Source organism: Rhinolophus sinicus, linkage group LG09, assembly GCF_036562045.2.
Source record: "Rhinolophus sinicus isolate RSC01 linkage group LG09, ASM3656204v1, whole genome shotgun sequence".
Taxonomy (NCBI): Eukaryota; Metazoa; Chordata; class Mammalia; order Chiroptera; family Rhinolophidae; genus Rhinolophus; species Rhinolophus sinicus.
Genome location: NC_133758.1, coordinates 99380954 through 99407390, shown reverse-complemented (window position 1 = coordinate 99407390; position 26437 = coordinate 99380954). Strand labels below are relative to the sequence as shown.

The 26437-nt window shown below is 37.7% G+C and overlaps 1 protein-coding gene across 10 annotated transcripts in view; it reads left to right on the top strand.

Moving 5' to 3' along the window:
- The window catches only part of RAPGEF5 (Rap guanine nucleotide exchange factor 5), a 430438-nt gene that overhangs the window by 286211 nt on the left and 117790 nt on the right, over positions 1-26437 (top strand). For all 10 annotated transcript variants that reach the window (XM_074340840.1, XM_074340846.1, XM_074340842.1 and 7 more), the window contains one exon: positions 13155-13203. In XM_074340840.1, coding sequence (XP_074196941.1) covers positions 13155-13203 — 49 coding nt within the window. The remainder of the gene's footprint in view (positions 1-13154; positions 13204-26437) is intronic.

The window sequence follows — 26437 nt, the reverse complement described above, 5'->3', positions numbered from 1 at the left end:
GTCTGGAAATAATCTCAGGTTAGTCAGGGTGGAGAGAATCTGTCACATTTAGTCCATGATGAGCACAGTTCAGTGATGGTTTTTACCACATTTAGAAATAGGCTTTAAAAACACTAAAATACCCGTTTTTACCCACCCTTTTTCCTGGCTATCTGCCTCTTCTTTTCTGAGGAATGGAGAAACGAAGTGTAGTTAATCTCCCTTTTCTTCATCTATCACAGATCTGAGTGGGCATGTTTGTTCAGAGAATAAAAGTAAGTTACCCCCTCAGGGAATGACTAACCTTCTGTCTGGCTGCCACAAGATCACGAACATCTTGTTACCTTATATTTCTTATCTGTGGGGAACATAAAATTCCTACTTGGAATCCTTAGCCTGGCTCCAACTCTTCTAGTGGCTTAAGAGCCACTATGTGATTTGGAGAAGGGCCAGGTAGATTGAGTTTTTAGAGAAAGTGTCAAGTGAGACCCTAGAAGACAGATCTGGTTTCAAGGAGCATTTAAAAAGCATCAGAGGAATTGTAGCACATTTCTGGTATAGTATTCCTTGTTCTGGCTTTTGTAAGAAGCCATGGGGCTCGTTAGTACCTTCCTTCATTGTTCTGTAGAGCTACCGTCATCAGCTAGAGTGTCCAAGGGGCCTTGGGCGGTAGATTGTAGGTCTCTAGGACCACTTGGAGAGCTGGTTAAAGCTCCTTCGGTTTCCCTCAGATAGCATCTCACAGTAACACTTCACAAACCTATCATGACTGCCAATACCCAAACAGATAGCTGAATGATATATTTCTGTGTTTTGTCAATAGAAAAATGCATATATGGTCTCTGTCTATTGCACATCAAGATGCTTTTGTTCATCATGGGAATAGATCCCCAAATACCAAAAGATGCAGATGTACATGCACAACCTTTTAAAATTAATTCCTAAGTTATCATCTTACTTCCAAAGAAACCATCTGCACCTACCCAGATTATGTGGTGATCTAATTTAACTCTAGCCTTGAGAATTTAGTTTTGGTGAGCAGTATAATACATGTTGTTTTGCCTACTGAAACGAGCCCATTGCAGGGTCATTTATTTAAAAGTATCTGATCAGAAAGCTGTGAGTGTGTAGAACCCATTTAAGAATAAAACATGTCTCAATGAATCCCTTGTGAATAGGGGAAGAAGTGTGTTTATGTGTGTACGTCTACATGCCTGTTAGGTATTTGGGTATCTATTAACAAGATGAAGAAAATTATTTTGATGTGCAATACATGTAGAAAACATAGACATTTTTAACTGACAAGAATGGAAAAATACAATGCCGCTGTCAATTTGTGTATTGACAGTCATGGGTTTGTCAAGTGTTACTGTGAAATCCTATCTGAGGAAAGTTGTAGGAGCTTTAAAAGGATGATCCATGAACATTTCATACTGGGTTACTTCTTTGTGAATTTGTTTAAAGTAGAACTTCTTATAGATGCTTAGATGAAATGCGATTTTGCATCCTTAAGCCAGTGTTATAGCTTTATATAGGCTGTCCATATATACAGAAGGACCCAGAGGCATATAAAAAAGCGAAAATTACTTGAATTTTTTGGTGGTGATGGAATAAAGTAGATTTTAAGGTAGTTACTATTATTTTATATTGATGGGAAAATTAGAATATAATGAAATTTTATGTGAATACTGGGTAGATATCATGTGAATTCAATTCCTATGTTTGTATGTGTCAAAATGATGATAAATCTGGTAGTGACTTGTCATTACTGTGGAATATGCTTTGCAATTTTAAAAAATTTATCTGATACTTGGATTGTTTAACTTTAACTTAAACACTTCACAATTTAAAAAAAATTCTAGAATAGAAAAATTACCCATAATGAAACCACTCAGAATAATTCATTATTAAGTTTAGTGTTTATTACTTCCTAGGTTTTTCTTCTTGTGTATATTTTTTTACCAAAAAAAAAAAAAAAATTACCCTTTTATTTTGTTGTCTGTACCTGTCACTTAGTAAGTTTATTGTGCTAAAAGTACCTCCCATGGCATTTATAGTGGTTCCACAGTATTCCAGTCCATTGATTTATCATTACCCCTATTTTAAAATATTCTGCTTACTTTCAATCTTTTGCAATTATAAATAACACAGAGATGAACCTCTGCATGGGTAAATTAGTGAAGAAACTTGCTTACAGATGTTAATTCATTACCCTGTTGTTGATTTCAGAAGACCAAGTGAGAAATGGGTAAAAGGCTACGTGGCTAATATTTGTGGAGTTTTCACATTATGCAGGCATTCTGCTTATGCTTTTCATGCACTATCACGTTTCAATCTCACATAGCAGAGTGTATTATCATTCACATTGAATAGATGAAGCTTTTGAGACAGTAAGTATTAATTAAGAGTCCACATAAGTTACAGACAATTTAGGGTTCGAAAAGCAATTTTCACATTATCTTCACTTACAACACTTTATAGTTACTGAATAGGTCTCAACAGATTGGGTTTGGGATTTGATTATAGAATTCTTTTCTTATCTGGAGAATTTTAGGAAATGAGAGCCGTGAAGTTATATTAAATAGCATTTTATTTTTTTTAACCTGTCAGGAATCATTAAATACTGATAAACATGGCTGTATGGTTTAGCAGTTTAGGAATTCATTCACATTGGTTCTCAGGTCTTCTGGTTCCATTGTGTGAACACAGAAGTGTGCAAACTCTGGTAAAAATTTTATAGCAGGTAAATCATATTCCAGTACGAGGCTCTATTAGCAAGTGACTGTAAGACCCTGTGAAAAGGTGTTGAGGGATAGTTTTCCAGGAATGCTCTGAGGATCCGTGTTACTATTCCGTGGTAGGTAGAAGGGTACCCTACTCAGCACCTGTAAATACCACAGAAGGTACATACTTTGCAGATATGATTAAGGCTATAGACCTGGATTGTCTGCATGGACCCAGTCTAATACCCTGAGCCCCAAGCAAAGAACTTGCCCTGGTGAGAGTCAAAGAAAAATAGCAGAAGATGTTTAGAAAGAAATTCCAAGCGTGAGAAGGATTCAGCATAGCACTGCGGCTCCGAGGAAGAGGAGCCCACATGCAGTGGCCAGAGAGACGCCTCTAAGAGTAGGCTCCAGACAACCAGCAAAGAAAGACACTTCAGTCCAACAGATGCAAGAACTAGATTCTGCAAACAACCTGAAAGAACGTGGAAGCGTATACTCCCTCCAAGGTCCAGTAAGGAGCACAGCCCTGCCCATACCTTGATTTTGGCCTTGAGAGTCTCTAAGCAGAGGATCCAGTTGAACCACATGTGCTGGACTTCTAACCTCCAGAAATGTGAGATGATAAATGAATATCATTTTAAGCTGCTAAATGGGTAGTCATTTGTTATGGCAGAAATACAAAATTAATACACGTTCCTTGTGGAATACATACCCACAATCCCTTGATTCATAAAACAGCAGTTATCTCTCGAATGTCAGAAGCTGCCAGGCCACAGCTAGTTGATTGAAACCTCTGAAGTTTCAAAGTGAATTTCTAAAACTAAAGTCTGTCCTTCATGCATTTATAAAGGCTTCAGAAATCTGTGGAAATCTAAAAGTTTATTTTTAATGTAAACTCTGAAAATACAAACCCTTTAAGGATTGTTCACAACTTTTTGATTAAACGAATCAGTCCCTCTTATGCTATTTGCAATGGAGGGCTAAGGTAGGTAGAATATAATAAGCAGAGTTAATACTGGTGTCAAGGAGATTATTATTTAGGTGGGAAAAGGGGGCTCAAACATGTGAAATATGACAGCAGTTCAGGACTGGATTGTCTTTTCTTCTGTTGTATTTTATTTTTGAGCTCAACTATATGAATTATTAAAATAATGTGATGATGATAATGATGATAGCTAATACTCAAAAAGCCCTTTGTGGCCAGCCCGGTGGCTCAGGCAGTTGGAGCTCCATGCTCCTAATTCCGAAGGCTGCCGGTTCGATTCCCACATGGGCCAGTGGGCTCTCAACCACAAGGTTGCCTCGAATCCCGCAAGGGATGGTGGGCTGCGCCCCCTGCAGCTAAGATTGAACATGGCACCTTAAGCTAAGCTCCCGGATGGCTCAGATGGTTGTAGTGCGGGCTCTCAACCACAAGGTTGCTGGTTCCACTCCCGCAAGGGATGGTGGGCTGCGCCCCCTGCAACTAACAACGTCAACTGCACCAGGAGCTGAACTGCACCCTCCACAACTATGATTGAAACGACAACCTGACTTGGAAAAAATCCTGGAAGTACAAAAAAAAAAAAAGAAAGAAAGCCCTTTGTGTCGGGCACCATTCCAGTTCCAGATGCTTTAGGTATTAACTCATTTGGTTCTGACAACAATCCTACGAGGTAGAGGGCTGTGATTCTATCCCACCACCTGGAATCCTAGAACTGCTCTCAAGGTTGGCGTACAATACACAGATTTCCTTCACCCCTTTTAGGTGTTTGGATCTTGAGTTCTGAATCTTGATCTCCCAGGCTCCCATGTGAGCAATTTTCATAGGTAGACTTTCTAGTTGGAAAGGGTCTTAGCTGATCTGTTTTCGTCTCAATACCGTGTTTCTAATGTAACCTCCCTACAAGGTTTTATAGGAATCTACCCCTACAGATAGGAGACCCCTATCATAAGAGATGCCTCGGACTCCTGGGGCCTGACTGAGTTGTGGTTATACTATTGCTCTAGTTCAGAAGCTTACCTCCAAAAAGTGCAATGATTGAGAAAAGACATTTTTACTATAAGGAATGACCTCCAAAAATGATCGAGAAAAGATGTTTTTACTATGTAAGGAATGACACGTAATATAGAATAAAAGGTATAGTAAGACATGAGTTTGCAAATTAAGGCTTTAAAGATACTTTATTAAGCTATTATCATGTAAATACACCGAAGAAGCATTTACATATAGTATAGATTGAAAATATTCTGGGCTTACTAGAAAATGGGGAAAAATAACTTGAGACATAAACATTAAAAATTTAATGATGTAAACATAATGTTTTATTTCATTATTATAGCAAAAATCAGAATGTCCAATATGTACTTGTTTCCTTAAAATACATTTCATATATATGAAGTTTTTATTTGTCAAGAAATTCACACTGACCAGCAGTTAGGGTCTTAGGGAAATCACCGATCAGGAGTAGTAAGAGCAGCTTTGACGACTGAGGGAATAGATACACCCGCTGTTTTGAAACCATGTCAGTGTCACCAGCTTGCTCTTTTCAGATTTCTTTCAACCCGTACATCTGTAACTTCTCCTGTTCTTTGTACCATGAAATTTATGAGATTTTTCACAACTAGTAATGTCCTCCAATGGTTTTTTTTCCCATCTGTTTGTTAAGATTTGCACCACCTCTGTCTCTGTTGTGTGAATTAAATGGCTAGAACATCACCAACTGTTCGGTGCAGGCTGACAGACATCACCACCCCCGGAAGGTTCATGCTTGTTCTCTTTTGATAGTGGATGATTTGGAAAGGAGACATTCATAAAACAAATCTTTAGAATGATTCTGTGGTCTGGGTGCTTTTGATATTTACCTTCTCATAGGAAGCATCTTCTCCTGAACCTCACATAGTAGACCATTTCCACTGTGAACAGCTCTGGTTATTTGGAATTTCTTAGAGGTAAAACGTTTCTTTTTGCTACTTCTCTCCATTGGTCTGAATTTTATTTTCAACCTTTTAAATATTTGAAACTAATGATTGTGTTCCCCCTAAATCTTCTTTTCCCTGCGGCAACTGCAAACACGTACTTCACTTGTGTTCTTGAGCACTAACCCAAGAGTGGTACCAGGAGCCAGGGTCAGAATGACGCATAAAGGAGTCCATTTCAGTGGACTTTTAATCTACTGTCGGAGAGTCCCAGAGAAAGAGGAGCTTGCACTAGCCTGTGATGGTGCTATAATGGAGGGGAGTGTAGAATGCTACTGGAGTATAAAGAGGGAGGAGGGAGGTGGAAGATGGCTGACACTCAAGAGAAGATGGTAACTAAGTTAGGACCTAAAGGACAAGTAAACGACAGGCACACAAAGTGGGGAGGTGGAGAGGTGTGCCAGACAGAGAGAAGACCATATGGAAAGGCCCAGAGCAAAGAAAGAGCCTGGCTTCTTCAGAGAATTGGAAGTGTTCCATTTTACTAAGACTGGAGCATTGATTTCTTGTTTTTAAACATGGATTTTGAGAGGAGAAATGGAGATAGAGATGATACTGAAGACCAGATCAGAAGACTACAACATGTCCAACATTAGACATTGGACTCAGTCATGGTGTCACGAGGGAATCTTTGAAAGCTTTTTAGCAAGTGATATAATATAAAATTTATAATTTAGGATGATTAGTCTTGCTGTAGGGTAAAGAATGATGTGGTATGAAGAGAGATAAATTAGAGACAACAGTCTGAGTGGGAGAAGATGGTGGGCTGAGATAAATCAGGGATACCTCATTCCTTGGCTTGAGACCCTGGGTGCATGGTGGTACCATTACTGACTGGGTAGATTATGGGGAGATGGGAAGTGGTAAGAAAGTTGGGAAATGTTGAGTTTGAGAAACTAGTGGGACATTTAGGTCCAAGAGATGGGGGCTCTAAGCCTCTGGAGATGGAGACATAAGTGAAGCTTGTGACTAAATGAAATTGCCTAGGGAGAATGAACAGACGAGAAGGAGGTTGAGAGGGCTGAGGCTAGATCGCTAAGGATCATCCAAATGTAAAGATAGAGGAATATGAGAGCCCTGGGAGAAGGCAAGTAGCACCCAGAGAGGAAAGACAAAAACCTGGAGCATGTGGTGTCATGGAATCCCAGCGGTTAAGAAGAGAGTGGGTAACACTGTCAAATCCAGCATGGAGGACAAGCTAAAGGAAGATTAAATATCTATTGCATTTAGCTACAAGGAGGTAGCTGCGTCCTAGTTGGCCTCATGTGGATACTGTCTACTCCTCATGAACCTAAATAAGTGATACTCCAACACAAATACTATCCAGATGTTGATCTTTCTGGAGTCTACCATTTGTGTGTGTGTGTGTGTGTGTGTGTGTGTGTGTCCTGAATGATGTCATTCTTCTAGTTCTACTCCTAAAAGCATCGTTATCCATTCTAAATAATCTCATTTCCATGGTTAACTCATGCCATGCTTGTGATCAACCAAAAAATATCATATCTTTTTCATGTGAACCTCTGTCCAAATAGAGATATGTACATGTAGCCGACTTAAATAGCAGACTTAAAAACCTAAGTATAGGACTTTAGTCCCATTCATTTTGTTACTTTCAGGTGACTTCTACATATATATTAGTCTTTGAATGGTCAGGTGTTGTCTAAGTTATAATAAAATTAGTAGCCATATTTGTACGTATTCAACAAAAAGTCTATATAAGAGATTTAAAAAATATCCCTAATAGCCTTGAAATAGATGAGTAAGCATAAGCATAAGCATATTTTATCCCAGCGTGCTAAACAAACACATCTTTGATGTGGTGACAGCAGTTACTGGGAAAACAACTATTAGTTAAATAACCTATTAGGTGGAGAGCAGTAGTGTCTGCACAGATATAACTTTCTTAATTTTCTAATTATTGGTTGACATTAACAGGTAATCGCAAGGTTATCCATGTGTCAGACTTGTGGCAATATTAGATTTTCAGCACAAAATAATGAACTTGGAAATAGGAAAACGGGCTTCTGAGGAACAAAGAAAATTGTTACTTAGCTTTAGTATTCCTTCACAGGATTAAAGTCTAGCCACCATTACTGCCCAGTTTGTGTCTTATCAAAAATGACTTTAAGAAACATATTTATTTGTTCTTTCCTAGAATTTTTAAAGTCCTTATTAGCTTAAGTTTTTATAGATGTTTAAAAGTGAATATATTTTGGAATAAAACGGGAAAATATTGGATTATGTTTCTTGTCACATTTAATTTGGGGAATTGAGGAAGTGAGTTCTATGTTTTAAAAACATTTCTATCATGGTATCAAAATTTAAATGTTTCTAAAATTAATAGATTTACTAAAGACCTTTCAGAAATGTATGAATTGGTGATTCTATTCACCAATAGTTTGCCACTATTGGTTTATTCTTCCAAAATGACCTTTATTCTATCCAACTTCTCACTTGAATTTCAAGGGCCTCTTGCTGCACAAAGCCTGCTCCTGCCTTCTCAGTTAACCTCTTCCACAGAGATGCTTACTGACACTCAGTTTGCATTTGACACTTTCTGTTTCTCTTGATTCTTGGCATTGATGCAAAACAGCTTTGCTAGCATTTGGATTTGGGGGCTGAAGGCACTAGTAAAGTGCCAGAGAGGAAAGAAGACAAAATGCTGGAAATACAATTGACCCTTGTTCCTGTTAAATTTCAGGGCTGTTTTGTGAACAGCCCTGCTGATTATTGAAGATACAAAACCAAAACATTTCAACATGTTTCTGGCGGGTAACCAGGGGAGAGGGAAATTTTTGAGATGTGTCTTATCAGTCCCTTAATTACCCTCTATTTAGATATTTACAAAATCAAATATACCCTAAGCTACAGTGTGTTTTGAATTATGTAGTTCTTTTTATATTGAGTAAACTATTTTTTAAATTAAAACTTAAGCTTCTTAAAAAGCATCCTTGCAATTTTCCTTGTGCTTGAGTAGATTGTGTCTGTCAAACTGCTGATGTAGTAACTGAATCTTACCATTTGATTGGATTAGAGCATCATTTTATACCTAAAACACAAAATGAAGGCCATGTTCCTTTCCAAATGAATTTGATTAGAGGAGAACAAAATAAAATGGAAAGATTGATTGTCAGTTGATATGATTATAAGATTAAAAGGTTGAGTCTTGGGAAAACTAAGATATCTTATTGAATAGAGCAGTTATTCTCAACCCTGGATACAACCTAGATTCACTTAGGGACCTTTGAAAAAACGGCAGCAGCAGATACTGATGCCTGGACCTCTCCCCCAGAAATTCCCATTTAGTTGGGGCCCAAGTATTCGGTTGGTGCAAAAGTAATTGCGGTTTTTGCAATTATTTTTAACCTTTTAAACCACAATTACTTTTGCAGCAACCTAATATCAGTACTTAATCTAAAGTTCCCCAAGTGACTCTACTGTACAGTCAGGTTTGAGAACTGCTGAAATAGACAGATGAAAGCTATCTAAGCTATTCAAAGAAAGCATTTCTTTGTACTCGTAAGTAGTGACTACATAACGATTGGACAAGCAGAAACATGAGAAAAAGAGGAGGGAGAGAAACTTAGTGTAAAATTAGTAGACATTTACAATCCATTATTTAGCTCTAAAATATAAAAGCTCTGAAAAAAACCAAAAGTTTTCCATAACTTAATTGATGACAATATCTAACCTACACTGAACATATTAAGTGGAAAGTCCTGAGGCTTCTTTTTGCCTTCCTTTAGTCCATGGAGTACGAATAATCATACATTTCATTGCAAAAATATTAAGGTCTGAATTCTGATTACAAGTTGCTGCCCCAGACCTCACTGTGCATGTGATGGAAATAGGGTTCCTTTCTGAAATGTATAAAATTTTGAATTTTGAAATCTAGCCCTAGGGGTTTCAGATCAAAGTAGGGAAGGATTGTTTATAGGGAAGGCCACGGTAATGTGATGTACTTCCTGTCAGAGTAAGAAGAATGCATTTCTTCTAACTACCTAGATTGTGGCTTAGCACCCACGTTAAATAAAAACAATGGCCAACATCAGAACGTGGCTCTTGGCTCTTGATAAAGATGAATGGGACTTTAAGGAAACTAATCAGGGTGGGATGTCTGTGGGTGAAGCTCGGCTCCTTGAACTTTATGGTCTTAACTTCCTTTTTCGTAAAACTCGATGGTTCTAACTTCCTGTTTCCCTGCCCTAAATATATGTATCCGCCATCTTGTCACACGGCAGAATGTGCACAGGGCTCCTCTGATCTGCACTGTTCTCAGGCTGCTGCAGTACGTTTTCCTTTTCCTGAATAAATACTTTTGGTGACAGACTATCTAGTCGATGTTCTTGTTCAGTCGACACTACATGTGTACATTCCTCCAGCCTGATCTGAGAAGAGGGTTCCATTTCAGTCACGGTGAGAGAAACTAAGGTTCACTGACAACACTGGTAGTTAAAATACAAGAATAATCATCGTCCTATAAAAGACTCTTCAGCATAACAAACTACCCCCACATAATGGTTTAAAACAACACACATTTATTATCTCAAATGTCAGGAATTCAGGAGCATCTTACAGCTGGATGGTTTTTGCTCAGGATCTCTCAGGAAGTTGCCTGAATGTGGGTCTGGATGTCAGTCAAACAAAAACTTTTGTTTTTTTTTTAAGAGCTTTTATATTTTGGAACCGAATAATAGATTGTAAACGTCTACTAATGTTACACCCATCTTAAAGGCTGGACGGATTCTGGAGTATGGTATTCTTTTTTTGATGCCAACAGGTCCCTTATTGGTACTTAAAGAAAATTCTAGTCTCTCTGCAGTTGCTCAAAGGTTTATTTTTCACTATAAACCTAACAATTATTTGCAAAGGAGGCCTTCAGTCCTGATGTGTTCTGAAGATTCTTGCTGGGAGTAGTTTATTAGTAGGGAATGCCTTTTGTTTTGATTTTTCATTGTCCTCCGTCAGATAGCTTTTTCTCTTTCCTAAATCCTTTCTGTGTTCTTTTAAGGTTGCCTATGCATCTACCTCCTGTGGGTCAATGAATGAGTGTTGATTGCCCTAGATAATACCATAAAAAGACAGGCAGGTTCCTGCCTCAGTGGGGCTTCCATCCAGAAGACAGGCATTAGTCAGACAATGGAAAATGATTAAATGATTGCCAGTGTGTGTTTTTTTTTAAAAAAGTGCTGTGAAGATGCTATAGGAGCATATAATGGGATCTTAGCTAATTTGTGTTTTTGCTTGATTAGCACTTTGTGGTTTGTGTTTTGTAGGAAGAAACACAAACCACCTTTAGGGTTTTGTAATAAACCTTTTCCATCCTGGGGCAGTTAAAGCTATTCTATACCCTACCATGCACAAGACACTCTGACATTCTCTCTGACTGCAGGCATTCAGGGGATTTAGTGTGTACAGTCGAGTAATCTCATTTACTTGATGCTAACTAAAAAAGTTTAGGTTTCTTCTCAATTAAACGGTGTAGTTCTTTCACATGACCATCTATCATCTCCTTCCCAGCTTCCCCCAAATGCTCTATCGATTGCTTACTCATCCCATTCCTCCCTTTCTTTCCTCACCAAATCTTTGCAAGATGTACTGTTATTCAATGGTAGGAATATAGTACTTTCCTTTTCTGAGCTATATTTTGAGGCTTATTTCTAATTAGAGAAAGAAAAGCTGAAGATCTCATGAAGAGAATTTCAGGCATGGAAACCTGAAAAAGAAAGGTAGAGAGAAGATTGTTTTTGATACTCTGTCAGCAAATTAAGTGGCCCACCTCATGCATCATTTTCCATCTCTCTTTCTGTCTCTGAGCCATGGTGGGATCTTCCTGGGGAGGTCATAAAATCAGGAGGCTTGTCACAAGCTTTCAGTGACTATTTATAGTCTGTATCTTGGCCCCACTCCCAAATATCTGTGACACTGTGAAGGAGGACGATGCTGAAAAGGGATGGTAATACTATAATAAACCTTACTATTATACTATAATAAACAATTTCAAATACAGGAACTATGCAATAATTGATGTTATATCTTGTTCTTTTAACTTGACTAACCAGAGCAATATTTGTAAAGGTTTTCCTGTGGTCATTCATCACTTCTCTCTCCCCCAGACCTCTTTTTGCCCCATATGTCCTTTAACTGCACATTTTCCTGCCATGAGCATTCTCAGAGCTCAGACTTCCAAGGTTGGAGACGGACTGTCTTCTCATCACTGTGTAATTTTCTGGAGGTATCAAAGAATCAGCTGGCTCAAGAGGGTGGCCCTTTTGAATGGCATTCAAACTAGCCAGCCAGGGAAAGCATGGCAGTAATGCAGTGCCAGGAAAGCTACCTTCTTCTGGGAGATGCTGCCCTGGCCGCTTTGAAAGCGGTCCAAAGTGGGGTCCCAGTGTCTAGCATGTAGTGCTCCTTTCACCTTCAAGTAAATGAATATAAAGTACATTAATTTCAATAGCAAATCTTCTTTAACCTTGAACTTCCATGTTCTCCCTTTAAAATCTCATTAGGAGGACCCCTCCAAATTCACCACCACCACCTCCAAACACCGCAACAAACACACACACACACACACACATACACACACATACACATACACACACACACACACACACACACACACACACTTCTAAGCTTAAAAGATTATTCCTGAAGAGGAATGAACTTGCTCATTATGGAATGTGTATTGCTTTCAAAAAGAGATTTCCCAAAGATTGTCTTCGTTATCTTTTCTTTTTTTAATGTTAACTTTGGAAGTCCCTGAGGTTATCTTTTTTCTCTCTGTTTTATGTTCCTCTTTGGGAAGGCTTTTAGGAAAGGATTTATGCATTCAAAATGTGTGCGGGGTTGAGCGAGAGTGAGCAAGCAAAAATCTGGACCAATATGTGGGGGTTTACGGCACTTAGGGTTTTAAAGGTTGTCTTGTGTATTCCCATTCCACCTACCCTATGAGTTGATAGCATTTGCTTTCATGTGGTGTATTTCCCAAACTGCTTTCAGACTTAAAAGTGAACATTCATTGTGTTTGAGCAAAGGTCCAGTGAAACCATGGTCACCTATCTTAATTGTTCTAGATTTTCTGTATAAACAATCTTTGAGTGATAAATAACATTTAATATCTTCGCCAAGTTATCATGCTCATTTTAAGAATTTATTTACATTGTTTCTGAATGTTTTATAATCATATTTTTGAGGTTCTTGCCATCACCATGGCAAAAATACCAATGTTTTATAATACATACGTTTTGGCAACTGTGATTTCTTTTTAAAGTCAGTCAACATAATTCTTCCAGATTTTTAGCCTAAAATTCCTATGCAGAGGGTTTTCCCCATTATTAAAAACAAACAAAAACCCAAAATGTAGGAGCAAACTTAGCTTTGATTGCAATAGCTCTTAATTTGGGTCACATATGTAAAAATGAAGTACCACTTTTGATGGCTACATTTTACTTATTCTAATTTGATTTTTGTTCCCTAATATTTTATCAGGTTCAGAGAGAGCTTGCAGCTGTTATTGCTTTGAAGGCAAAGAAGTCTGGTGAGTAGTCTTTCCTGGGGCTTGAGAATCAAAATAGCACAGGATGTTATACACGGTTCTTTACATTTTCACTGCCTTGTTTTCATTTATTTCATATTTCAAGGGAAAAATGAAATTTAAATGTTTCTAGTTAATTGCAACCATGAAAAAGTCTTAAGGATACAATAAAAGAAAGCAAACACATTGCATTACCTATATAACAACAGAGGAAAATAAATAACATAAAGGTGGTCTTATTTTTAAGGATATGTTTTTTATCTCAAAATAGTTTCTTCTAAAAATAATTGAATTGCGTAATGATATTTAAAAGCAAGCATTTTACATGCACTGATTGCATGGATCTGATTCCTAATATCTGTCGGAGATAGACAATCTATGGACGTGATCTGTGGAAAGGAAAAGGGAGCTTTCAAGCACATTTTGAAGGAGAGGCTGAAATTCAATATGAAATAGAGACTCACTGAGGTAGAAAAACACTCGCTTAGAGAGGAGAAGTGTCAGAAGAAGGCATCCTTTGCTGTTCAGAGGGAGGAGATCAGTACTGAATGGAATGACAAACACAGGGAGATGGTTCTTGGATAAGGTCAAACTAGAATAAGACTTTTCAGGCGGAAAGACTATGACAGAATCAAAGAGATGAGAAAATTTGAACAAATAAATGGAATGCAAGTGTCTTAGGAACACAGGCCATACATTTTACATCTTTTTTTTTTTCCCAGTTAGAAACTCTAAGAATTTGCTTTTCTCTCAGTTGCTTTTTGAATCACACACACCTTAGCATGTATTATCTGATTATACTACGTATATCTTTGTTGATTTGGCTGCTGCAGAGGACGCAGAGACTGGATGCTATAGAGAGGAGGATGCACAGAACAGCAGTCTTCACCCACAGGGTATTGAACAGAGAGGGTAGCGGGAATAGGGCTCCTCAGTGAACAGCATTAGATTGTGGATATTTGCATAGGTGGAGGCCATGATGGAGAAAAGACATCAATATAAAGGTTGTAAGAGGGAGGGCTTACTTAGAAATAAATTGTGCTAGAGTTGATCTTGGTTCCTGTAATCCTCAGGAGACAAAACTTACAGCCTGTACGAATTGGGATGTCAGTGGCTTGGAGGATAGGATTTTTTTTTTTTTAAGTTTCAGAAAAAGTTGGGGAAATAATGAAAAACTTATAGTGTGACATTGCTGGAGAAAAACAAGACCTATAAGAGTAAATACAGATAGGAAGGCTGGAGAAGGGGGTTGCTAATTTCACAGAGTAGGGTGGGAAGGCCTCTGACAGGGGACTTTTGAGCAGAGACCTGAAGTCGGTGAGGTAGTGAGCCCCGTGGATATCCAGACAAGGGCATTTGGGCAGAGGTTGGTATGTGTTTGAGGAACAGCAAGGAGGTGAGAGTGGCTGCAGCCTGGTGAACAAGGTGAAAGAGGTAGGCTTTGGATATCAGGCTAAGAAGTTTGAACTTTCTGGAAGTAAAGGGAAATGAAGCAGAGTAAGTAAGCAAGACCCATACACATTAGATTGTGCAAAGCCTAAGATTGGTATGAAGTCAACTTTACTATGCCTTGATGTGGCCGTATGCAGTTAGTATGATGTTTTCCTTACTTGTTTGATCTGTGAAGCTTAGAATGCGAACACGGCTTTGACAACTTCTCAGAGACAGTGAAATGGTCTTGCACACGTCCACTAATGATGGGACATAAATGTATAGTTTCTCAGAAAAGCAATTTTTCAGTATGTTCCCTTATTGTGTCATCCAATAACTCCACGGCTAGAGTTCCAGGTATAGGGCATAACCAGAAATGTATGTGAAGATTCAGGTAGAAGGAATCTATTGCATTGGTTCTTTTTAACAATAAGATATTAGAAACAATCCTTAAATTCCCATAGTAGAGAAATGGTAAAATTGATAAATCAGTGTAGTAGAATGTTGAACAGCTTTTAAAATGATATTTTGAAGGGTTAATGTAATAAAATGTTCAATGGGAAAAAAAGTATACAATGAGCATGTATTGCTTCTCTTTTTTCATAACAAAAATAGCTTTAATCATTTTTTTCTTATTTTATAGTATAACATGCTCATTGAAAAACTTTGGTAATGCATGAACATGTGAAGACATTGAAAAATCACTCATCATCTCACCAACAGAGATGACCACTATTACTCTTTTCTTGTATCTATTTCCAGACATTTCTCTATTAATATATAGATACTATTATATAGCAATGTGCAGATTCTATAAAAGTGGGATCATCTTATATGTGCTCTCTTATTTTGAGATAATAGTATATTCATATGCAGTTAAGAACTAATGTAGATATCCCCAGTTCCCTTCACCTGGTTTCTGTAATGGTAGCATCTTATAAAACTAGAGACCAGCTGACACCGATACAGACTATTTCCATCACCGCAAGGCTCCCTCATGTCGCTCTTTTATAGCTATACCAATTTTCCTCCTACCCCATTCCCTCCTTAACCCCTACAATTACTAATCTGTTCTCTATTTCTATAATTTTGTCATTTCAAAACTTTTCCATAAATGCAGTCATACAGTATGGAATCTTTAGGGAGCGGGCTATTTCACTGCCGTAATTCTCTGGAGAGTCATTCTGGAGGTTGCTGTGTACATCAATGAATAGTTCATTACTTTTTGTTGCTGAATAGTAGTCCATCATATGAATGTACCCCAGTACATCTAATCATTCACTGTGAGAGGAAATCTGGTTGTTTCCGGTTTGGGACTATGAATAAAACTACATGCACAAACATTCACGTACGAGTTTTTGTGTGAATGTAAGTCTTCATTGATGCCCAGGAGTACAATTGCTGGGTTGTTTGGAAGTTGTGTGTTTAGTTTTTTTTAAGAAACTGCCAAACTGTTTTCCAGAATGTGTGTGCCATCTTACGTTCTCAGTAGCAATGCAGAAGTGATCCAGGTTCTCTGCATGTTTGCCGGCGTTTGGTATTTTCACAATTTTTTATTTTAGCCATTCTAATGGGCAGGTAGTGATGTCTCATTGTAGTTTGTATTTGCATTTCCCTAATGACTAATGATATTGAAAATCTTTTCATGTGCTTATTCACCATCTGAATGTTGTCTTTGGTGAAATGTCTGTTCATGTCTTTTGCCCTTTTGTACTTGGATTGTTTTTTTACTGTTGATTATTGAGAGTTCTTTATATAGTCTAGATACCAGTCCTTCGTCAGATATGTGGTTGGCAAATATTTTCTCCCAGTTTGTAACTTTGTCATTTCGTTTTCTTACCAAATTTTATGTTTTCCTTATGCCAGTTACCCAAGAGCGTTTATTGGATATGATGCTAACTTCATCATATATGAAGTTTATATATATGCTTGGATTTATTTCTAGTTTTTGTGTTCCTTTGATCTATTTATTCCCTGTGCCAGTACTATCTTGTTTCAATTACTAAAGCTTTATAAATAAGACTTTTTGGAGGGATGGGGGTAAGGCAAGTCTCTTCATTAATTTTCTTGTTTTCTTTAGAGTTTTATTTTATCATGTTCCATGAAAGCCCTATAGAGATTTTTTAAATATATATCGAATTTATAGATCACTAGATAAATTTGACACTTTGGAGATAAGTGTTTTCCATCCACGAACCTAGGATATCGTTCCATTTTTTCAAATCTTCAATACTGTTTTTAAAATTTCTCCATAAAAATCTTGCACATTTTTTGTTTGATGTATTTTTAGATACGCTGTGGTTTTGGTTACTACTATGAAGAAATTATTTTTTTCTATTCTCTTTCTTTTATATAGTTGTCCTCATCTCTTCCTGTGACGGTTTCTCAAGTCTTTGTCTTTCATGACATTTTTTTTAATAGACTTTACTTTTTAGAGAAGTTTTATGCTCACAGGAACATTAATCAGAAAGTATTCGGAGTTCTCATATATCCTCTCATCCCACACATGCCCAGCCTCCCTCAGAATGGTACATTTGTTATAATCAATAAACACTGACATCATTATTGCCCAAAGTCCACAATTTATATTAGGGTTCACTGTTGGTGGTGTACATTCTATGGGTCTGGACAAATGTACAATGACACGTATCCCCCATTACAGTATCATACAGAATAGTTTCAGTGCCTGAAAACCCCCTGTGCTCTACCTATTCATTCCTCCTTCCCTCCAACCCCTGGCAACCACTTATCTTTTTATTACTGTCTCCATAGTTTTGCTTTTCTAGAATGTCATACGATTGGAGTCATACAGTTTGTAGCCTTTTGAGACTGGCTTCTTTCACTTAGTAATATCTATTTAAGGTTCCTCCATGACTTTTCATGGCTCAATAGCTTGTCTTTTTAGCACTGAATAATGTTCCATTGTCTGCGTGTTCCACAGTTTATAGATTCACCTACTGAAGGACATCTTGGTTGCTTCTGAGTTTTGGCAGTTATGAATAAAGCCTATATGAATATCACTGTGCAGGGTTTTGTATGGATGTAAGTTTTCAACTCTTTTAGGTTAATACCAAGGAGTATGATTGCTGGATGGTATGGTAAAAGAAGCCACCAAACTGTGTCCAAAGGGGCTGTACCATTTTGTATTCCCACCAACAAGGAATGAGAGTTCCTGTTGCTCCATATCTTTGTCAGCATTTGGTGTTGTCATATTCTAGATTTTGGCCATTCTTATAGGTGTGTAGGTATCTCATTGTTGTTTTAATTTGCATTTCCCTGGTGAAATATGATGTGGAGTATTCTTTCCATTTATTTATTTGACATCTGTGTATTTTCTTTGGTGAAGGCTCTGTTAAGGTCTCTGCTCCATTTTTTTGGTCTGTTTTGTTTTGTTTATGTCGGTGGTTTTATTGTTGAGTTTTAAGAGTTCTTTACATATTGTGGATAACAATCCTTTTTTAGATATTCCTTTTACGAATATTTTCTCCCAGTCTGTTATTTGTCTTGTCATGTACTTCACATTGTTGAAGAGCAGAAGTTTTTAATTTTAATGAAGTTGAACTTATCTTTTTTTCATGGAATTACACCTTTGGAGTTGTATAGAAAAAAGCCATGCCATTCCCAAGGTCATCTAGCTTTTCTCCTATGTTATATTCTAGGAGTTTTGTAATTTTGCATTTTACATACTGAGTTAATTTTTGTGAAAGCTGTAAGGTCTGTGTCTAGGTTTGTCTGTCTTTCTGGCTATTTATTTATTTATTATTTATTTGCATGTGGATGTCCTGTTGGTCCAGCATCATTTGTTGAGAAGACTATCTTTCTTCCATTGTATTGCCATTGCTTCTTTGTCAAGGATCTGTTGACTATATTTGTACGGGTCTTTTGTAGGCTCTCTGTTGCATTGATCTATGCGTCTATTCTTTCACCAATGCCACACTGTCTTGATTACTGTAACTCTATACTAAGTGTTGGCATTGGGTTGTGTCAGTCCTCCAACTTTGTTGTTCTCCTTCAATATTGTTTTGGCTATTCTAGATTTTTTTCCCTCACCATATGAACTTTAGAATCAGTTTGTTGATAGTTATAGCTATTATCTTTTCTATTTGTTTATTTTTTTGCTGTATGAGAACTCTTGATTTAGTGTCTAGCAAAAAAGTTGAACTCAAATGAATTCCAATAGCTTGTTTTAAAATGATCTTGGACTTTCTGTTTGGGAAAACACATGTGTATGTGTCATACACATACTATTTTGTCTCTATCTAACCAATCCAAACCACGCCTTCTTTTCTCGTATGATTGTATTAATCATGGCTCTGCAATACAAGGTTGACTGATATCATTGATATTAATAGTTGGCACTGTTATTTTGTCCCTGTCTTTAAATATAGTATTTTCTGTGTAGAAAAGTAATATGAGCAAACAAGATTGTTTTAGAGAAAAATGAAGACATTTGTCTCCCACACCCCAAGCAAATTTATGAAGCAATCTAGGGACAAAAATAACCAACAAGTTGTACATTATGATATTCAAAAAATGCATATATGGAAGTAGTAGAGATACCTACCTGTTTCACCCTGTACTCTCATTGCTTGAGTTGGCATTGAGATAGATGAAAAATAACAATGTCAAGGTACAGAGATGCTAAGTCGTAGGTATTGCATTCATTCATTCCTTTATCAGATTCCAATCTGGCAGCCACTGTGCCAGGTACAGTGTAAAGCGTGAGGATACAATGATGAGCAAGGACAAATATGGCCCCTGCTGTTTTTAAATCACAACATGTTTTTAAATAAAAAATATGAGTAGTCAATGGTTGTCTGAAAAAGGAAAACTTATTACTGGTACTATACAGTTAGGAGATAATAAAACACAAAACTTTTAATCACCACCTTAATTAAAGCAGCAGAGTGCCACTTTCTGTGTGTCCTTGTTGTTGTTTTTAAACCCATTTTTTGAGGGTGTTTTTTTTTTAAGAAGAAAAAGAAGCTGGTATAAATAAAAAAAAGTATTAAAATAATAGCTGGCACATCTGTGTCTTGACAGAAGGAATTGATTACCCTAATATCTTATCTCTTGCAGTAAAACTGTTAATTAGGGTTCAGGTGGTCATATCAGATTTATGTCTTACTGTGAAGGGTTATTAAAACAAGAACTAGTATAAAGAAAAAGTTTTTTTTTTGTTGTTTTTTTTTGGTTTCAGCTGACCATACAAACAGAAATGAAAGTAACAGCCAATCGATAAATTATATAAATGATTCAAGGCTCTAGCTTAGTAAAAAATCCATTTTATTGTAATCTTCTAAGAGGCCATTAGATTGTGCCTTTAAACAGTTTTCTCCTCTAACTGCTAACCTTGAATGTGAATAGCTTTTTATTTAAGGCATCACAAGATTTTTAGAAATCAGCCCAGATATCCTTGCACATCTTTCTTTTTGTTGGGTTGCTTATTCTAGCGCTAATTAGAATCTTGGGAGGTATGTTTCTTCCCCTTTCTACAGCCAAAGCACTTTTAAGCTCTCATTATCTTTAGATCATATGAACCTTGAGCCACGATGGCTTCTATAAATGGAAAGCCAGAAATCTCATATTGGTAAATCTCTTTGTCAGTTTTCATATGTCACTGTCTCTGCCTAACCCATGGCTGGTTAAGTGTTTTAAAACTAAGTATCTAGGATATTAATGTTTGGAAAAGAAAGAATGGGTTCTAGGCTCTGTTTTTGCCATTAAATGTCTCTCTGGCCTCAGCAAAGTGATTCTAGTTTGTATCATAAGGGAAATTGGTGGAGAATCTGGTAACCTTCCTTCCAGCTCTAACATTTAATTATAACAATGACTACTTTCATTCATTACCTTCATTATCCTTAATGGAGTCACAATCCTGGGAATATTTTATTTGGGACTCTTTTAGGTGCAAGTGATAGAAAAATAAACTGAAACCCGGAAAGGGAATTTATTGGCTCAGAGACCCTATGGAGTAAAGCAATCTCAGCAGAAAGAGAGCAGCTCTTTCCTGGCAGACCCAGCAGAAGTCTTTTTGGAGACCTCGTTGGAAGGATGTAATGCCCACCTCTGGCACAGTAGAAACGTGGTGGGGGCATCATGTCAGCCCCACGCAAGACACATGGACGAGACTAGAACAGGCAGGCATTGGCTCCTCAAAGAAAACCAGCAGAAGGGGAATGGCTGCTGGGCCATAAGCACCATGTATTCACCACCAGAGGAGTTTGTATTGACTCAACCTGAAAATTTAGAGAGGAAGTGTTATGCTTGATATCACTCAGGTGGGAAAGTCTGCAGACAGAATGCAAACCCAGGTTTTCCAACTACACTATACCCCCTCCCTTGTTAGTGATTTTCTGGACTATGAGAGTTACAGATACGATTTGTGAACATACTCCCGTTTTCCACTTTTGTTTCTGAAAATGGAAAAAAACAGAGTGAAAACTGAAAAACTTTTCAAATAGTGGACAGCAGCATTTTTTTTCTCTCTAAGATAAATTAACCAGGGATTCAGTTTAAAGTGTTATTTGTGTACCAAGATGTTTCATTATTTCTTTGAGATATTAAAATCTATAACAAACAATGGTATAAAATGGTCTGCCTGTTATGTTTCGTATTGGCTTTTTATAAATGTTATTTTTTAATAGGCTAGAAAGGACAAGAGGGAAGTCAGTGCTTCGCGTTAGAGGTAAATTGTTTCTCCTAGCCTCAGAGATGCTCTTGTTTGTGTTATCTTTGAATCCTATGTTCAAGTTTAAGTACGCATTTGAATGGTTGTGGGATTTCAACAACCTGGTTACTACTGTTCTCCATGCATCAAACTCTGTAACACCTTCATTCAAGTAGGCAACCCCTGGGTGTGGTAATCATGGTGGACCCACCAGGCAAGTGAGGGTCTTTTGTCACCCTGTACTCTGTTTAAATTCCCAGCTTTTAAGGTCTACTGTTAGTAACAAGTACTGATCACTAATAACACTTCTTAGGAAATTTTAATCCCTCTCCTTAAGTGTATATATGTAAGATTGGGGGAAGTCAAATGTTGACAAGCAGTTCTGTCTGAGGTTAGAGGTCTGACACAATTGAAAAGACATCTTCTCCTTCAGGGCAGGAGCATTTCAAAGAAAAGATACTCATGTCACTTTGTCATGAGAAGTGAAATAGATTGATTATTTTTAACGAGAATAAGGCTTTTTCTTTTGCACATTTAGAAGAAAAAAATAACCATTAAACCTATGGAATTGCTCTGACTTTTATGGTCCTGTAAATGTTTAGTTTTTATTTTTAGTTGACAGATTCTTCTTTTAATGTAGCACCATGTTTCACTTGACCCTTATCCTTTTGTAAACACATTGCTCATATATAGAGGAATGTATAATATGGTGGGATTTTAGTAGATGTTAATAATAAAATTAAAGGCCAGCAAAGATGGACTCAAATGCTAGTGCAATTATTGCTATCTCAAATTCCTTCTACCTTTTGGTTTTCTGTAATAATTCTTATGGAAATAATTTAATTGCTCTTAAAACTGAAAGCTATAGGTACCTTCTCTTGAATGCTTTTCCCCCCCATCTAATCTCTGAGTGTTCTTGTGATGAATGTTTGAGCTAAAAAAGACTAGTTTATAATGGCAGAAGTCTGTTAGCTATATTTTACGTAATTAAGATATTGTGCTTAATTTTTTAGTGATATTTTCAACCACTTAAATTTTCCCAAGTCTTTCACAGCCTGTTTCCCAAAGATGTGTCGCTGGTTCTCTCACAACTGCTATTTCCACATAGTTTGTTTTTCATCCTTTTCTTCTCTTTGCCACCTCCTGGATGTCTTGAGAGCCAGCGGCCATCACTCCCTTTTATGGTCTACACAGACTTACACTGACTGTCTTATTACCCCACTGAATGTGGTTATTTAGCATTTGCTAACCAAGAGGAAAGAAGTAGCATGTGTTTCGGCCTAAAATAATCAACCACATTCTCGGTCTTCCCTGATTGATTGATGACCTAGGATGTTTTCCCCAGAAGAGAGAGCTTTGTCTAACACCATGCCGATTGTTGAAATTTGTAAAGTCTCTCTCCTCTGCTGCTATAATAACTCCTTGTTCTGACATTTCCAGAGACTGTTCTTCTGTCTCTGCTTGCTAACAGATTTGGTACATTCACATCCCTTCTCCACTAGTGTCTGTTCTTACTGAACAGCAGTCAGTTAGTTCAGTGGTTGACAGGTTGCATCTCCCTTTTTTTTTTTAATAGCACAAAACTTTTAATAAGAGTCTTGAAACTGTAAGTCTCAGTGCAGTGTAAAGGCAGAGGATATTTGAAAAGGTAAAATTCTTGTAAGCAAGAAAAGAATACCATTGGTAAAACCCAGGAACAATTGAAAATGCATGCATCAGATGCTTTGTAAATTTTTCCTAACTCTCCCACTGGGATACAAAGAAAATTGCCTTTAAAAAAAAACACGTCCCGCGACACTGTCTTTTGTAATTAGAGCTATTAAGTCGAAATGATAAACAACCATTCGACGACATACTATAAAATAAAATAGCCTTTTGCCCTGATTTCTCCTGAAGAGCAAGAGATCTGGGAGTAGCAAGTATAGATAGTTGGACTCATTTAACCCTGAGGATTGTTTGGAATTAAAAAAATTACAAAGCTAGACAAGATGATTTCCTTTTTCATCCTTCAATGTGGTCCTGTCCATCAGGATAGTAAATGAAACTGATTTGTCAAGTTGGTGAATAATCATAACCACAACAGAGGGTACTTGAGAATGCAAGATTTTTGAGGCCTTTGTTTTCAAAAATTCGCTGCAGGGCGCTTCTGTGATGGTATGTAATGCTTATAAGGCTCTATAGACAAAGGTCATTATTGCTGTTGATGAGATCTTGTTCCTGTTTTAGAAAAGCAGATACTGGGAAAGAGACCCCAGCGCTGAAGTTCCCTGTCCCCAGGAAGGTGAGGGCTCACGGACCAGGCCCTTTACTGGTCCTGTGCGATCCAGGGCAATGATTTACATCATTCAGATTCCTACCTGTTATTGCCTGTGTTTCATTAATGTTGCCAAGCCGAGAGAAACAGTTTCCTGAGGTTTGGAGCAGAGCAGTGGGTGTGAGATGGGAGAGAGGAATTAAAGGGAGGATTGAGTTTTCTACTTGAGGGCTGAAAAAACAGCTTCTAGCATTGCAGCTCCTGGGAACATATTTTCTGTGAGGAAACTAAATGAGTATAATGAGTGTACCCTGTGCATAAATTCAATATTCGTTTTACACCCAAGGTCAAATGAAAGTTAATGACCATTTGCACACCAGAGATCTGAAACCCACATTTTACTTTTTTCTCATAATGACAGGAAAGGAGAGCAATTTATATTTAAATTGATTTAAATTTCAAAGCATAAACATAGAGGTCTCCCTGGTACCCCTTTTTCCTCAGTGAAACTTCCTGGCAGGGCTTGACTTTCATAACAAATTAAGTCCCATCCCATTCCAGCTCCCCAGTGTAGACAGTTTTTGTTTTCTGTGGAACTACCCCGTTCCCACCCTGCTGGGTTAGTGACACGAAATCAGAAGCTAGCAATGCAATCAGGGCCACTTTCTTAATGATTTAGGTTTTGCATTTGTTGAGCTAATTAGCTGATTGAGGCAACTAATGGGTGTCTTTAATACACTGTTGGCAGGGCAGCGTTTCCCCAAAGGCTGCCAACTTCTTTGTTCTTGGGCTTCTGGGGAGTGGGAGCTGCTTCCCGGATCAACCTATGATATATAACCCCCCAGCGTCCAGACGTCGGCCTGAGAGGCTAATATGCTAATTACTAAGTGCCCCAAACGGATGAGCATCCGCTTAAAACTCTGTATCTGACTAATTCTGTGTGTTTGAACACAGGTTTACGTTTGAGGGTTGCATGGGTGAAGGCGGGAGGACGATGGAGCTATAATCCACTCTCAGAATTTATAATTCTATGATTGCTTCTCTGTACATCCCTGAGGTACAAAATAAAAGCAATCTGCAGATATTTAAAAATATTAAATAGAATATTTAAGGAAATAGTAAAAGAAGATGATTAGATAATTAAATGGAAAGCTAGATTAATGGCTAACATCATCTCTTTTATGAACTAAAATACTCCTTAAGAACAAGAATCCTTACCATACACTGTTTTTATAAAGTTATAACATTCTGCAGTCTTGTAAACACAGTCTCCTACCAAAATCCAGCAGGCAGTCCTAGGCATGTAGTCAGGAAATTTGACTCCCACACTGGCCTGTGTTCACTCTGGTAATTCAATGGCTTCCCTCAGCTTGTTTCCGTTTTTTATAAAAGGAAGTCAGGCTTAGTTGGTCCCATGCTAGGCCTGCGGGTACTAAGGCCTAAGTACTAAGTACCAGGCAGCTTTACTTTTCTTAATCATACATTGCTGTTTATTCAATAATTATATAGGAATAACTGCTGATGATTTCATTTGCTTTCCAAACTTTTTTTCGTCTCAATGACTTTTTCCTCAGTGAAAATCTACAGAAAGCCCCCTTCTGTCCCTGTCCCCCTGAGGACATTTTCTGCTGTCACTTGTATTGACAAGAAAGAGCTATCAAGGGAAATCTTTGTCTCGGCCATATGACCCAGCTATTGTCCATCATTCGTCACATTAAAAGTCTAATTGTATAAACAGCCATGAAAATGGAACTGTTCTCGGTAAAACTGAAAATGACATGAACACAATGTGTGTGAATATAAGTAAATAATGCTGCGTAGTACGCAATGAGAAGCATGCAATTTGATTCAGCTGACTTTCGCCAGCGTAAGTGATGCTATTATGGGAAAAGTGAAATGTACTTCATGTATTATTCCTTCCACTGATCTAACACATAAATGCTTCCCATCTGAGAATTTCTAAATCAGACATTTTCCTTGTAAGTTGCCAAACTGTGGTTGTAGCTATTTGCATTTTTCACATAGGTTATAAAAACACTTCATTTTCATACTGTGTACACTGAGTGTGATCTGTTTTTGGAATGAGATTGGTGATAGAAATTTTGACCCTGGAGCCAATGAAGGCTTGTATTGTACAACTTCCGCTTCAACAGTATTTTTTGACATTAAGTGTTTTTGTTTGGAGAGTAGGACACGGAGATGGAGAGATACTTTAAAAAAAGTAATTGTAGGTTTCTTTCTCAAAAGGTACATCAGAATTCCTCCTTGCCCAAATAAAATTTTGTTTCTCTTTTTTTTTTTTTTAAGATTTTATTGGGGAAGGGGAACAGGACTTTATTGGGGAACAGTGTGTACTTCTACAACTTCTTTTCAAGTCAAGTTGTTGTCCTTTCAGTCTTAGTTGTGGAGGGCGCAGCTCAGCTCCAGGTCCAGTTGCCCTTGCTAGTTGCAGGGGGCGCTGCCCACTATCCCTTGTGGGACTCGAGGATTTGAACCGGCAACCTTCGGAGTTAGGAGCACGGAGCTCCAACTGCCTGAGCCACCGGGCCGGCCCCAAAATTTTGTTTTTCTAAAGCAGTGGTCTTTAGATTGAATTTTCATAGCAGTTACCTGAAGAACTTGTTAACAGTGCTAATCCCTGCCCTGCCTTCCCCTCCCCACTAAGTGTGGATGGAGCTCCAGCATCTGAATTTTTAACCATAGTTCACCCTGGGGTGATTTAGATGCCATGATTTGACAGACACATTCCAAAGTCTGTGTTGGTCTAATGAACCAAGCATGGTAGAGGGAATCAAAATGTTACTTATATGTTTGCTACTAACTCACTTACTGGACAACTGCCTAACTTTTCTCTACCTGAATGGAGATTTTCTCATGGGAAT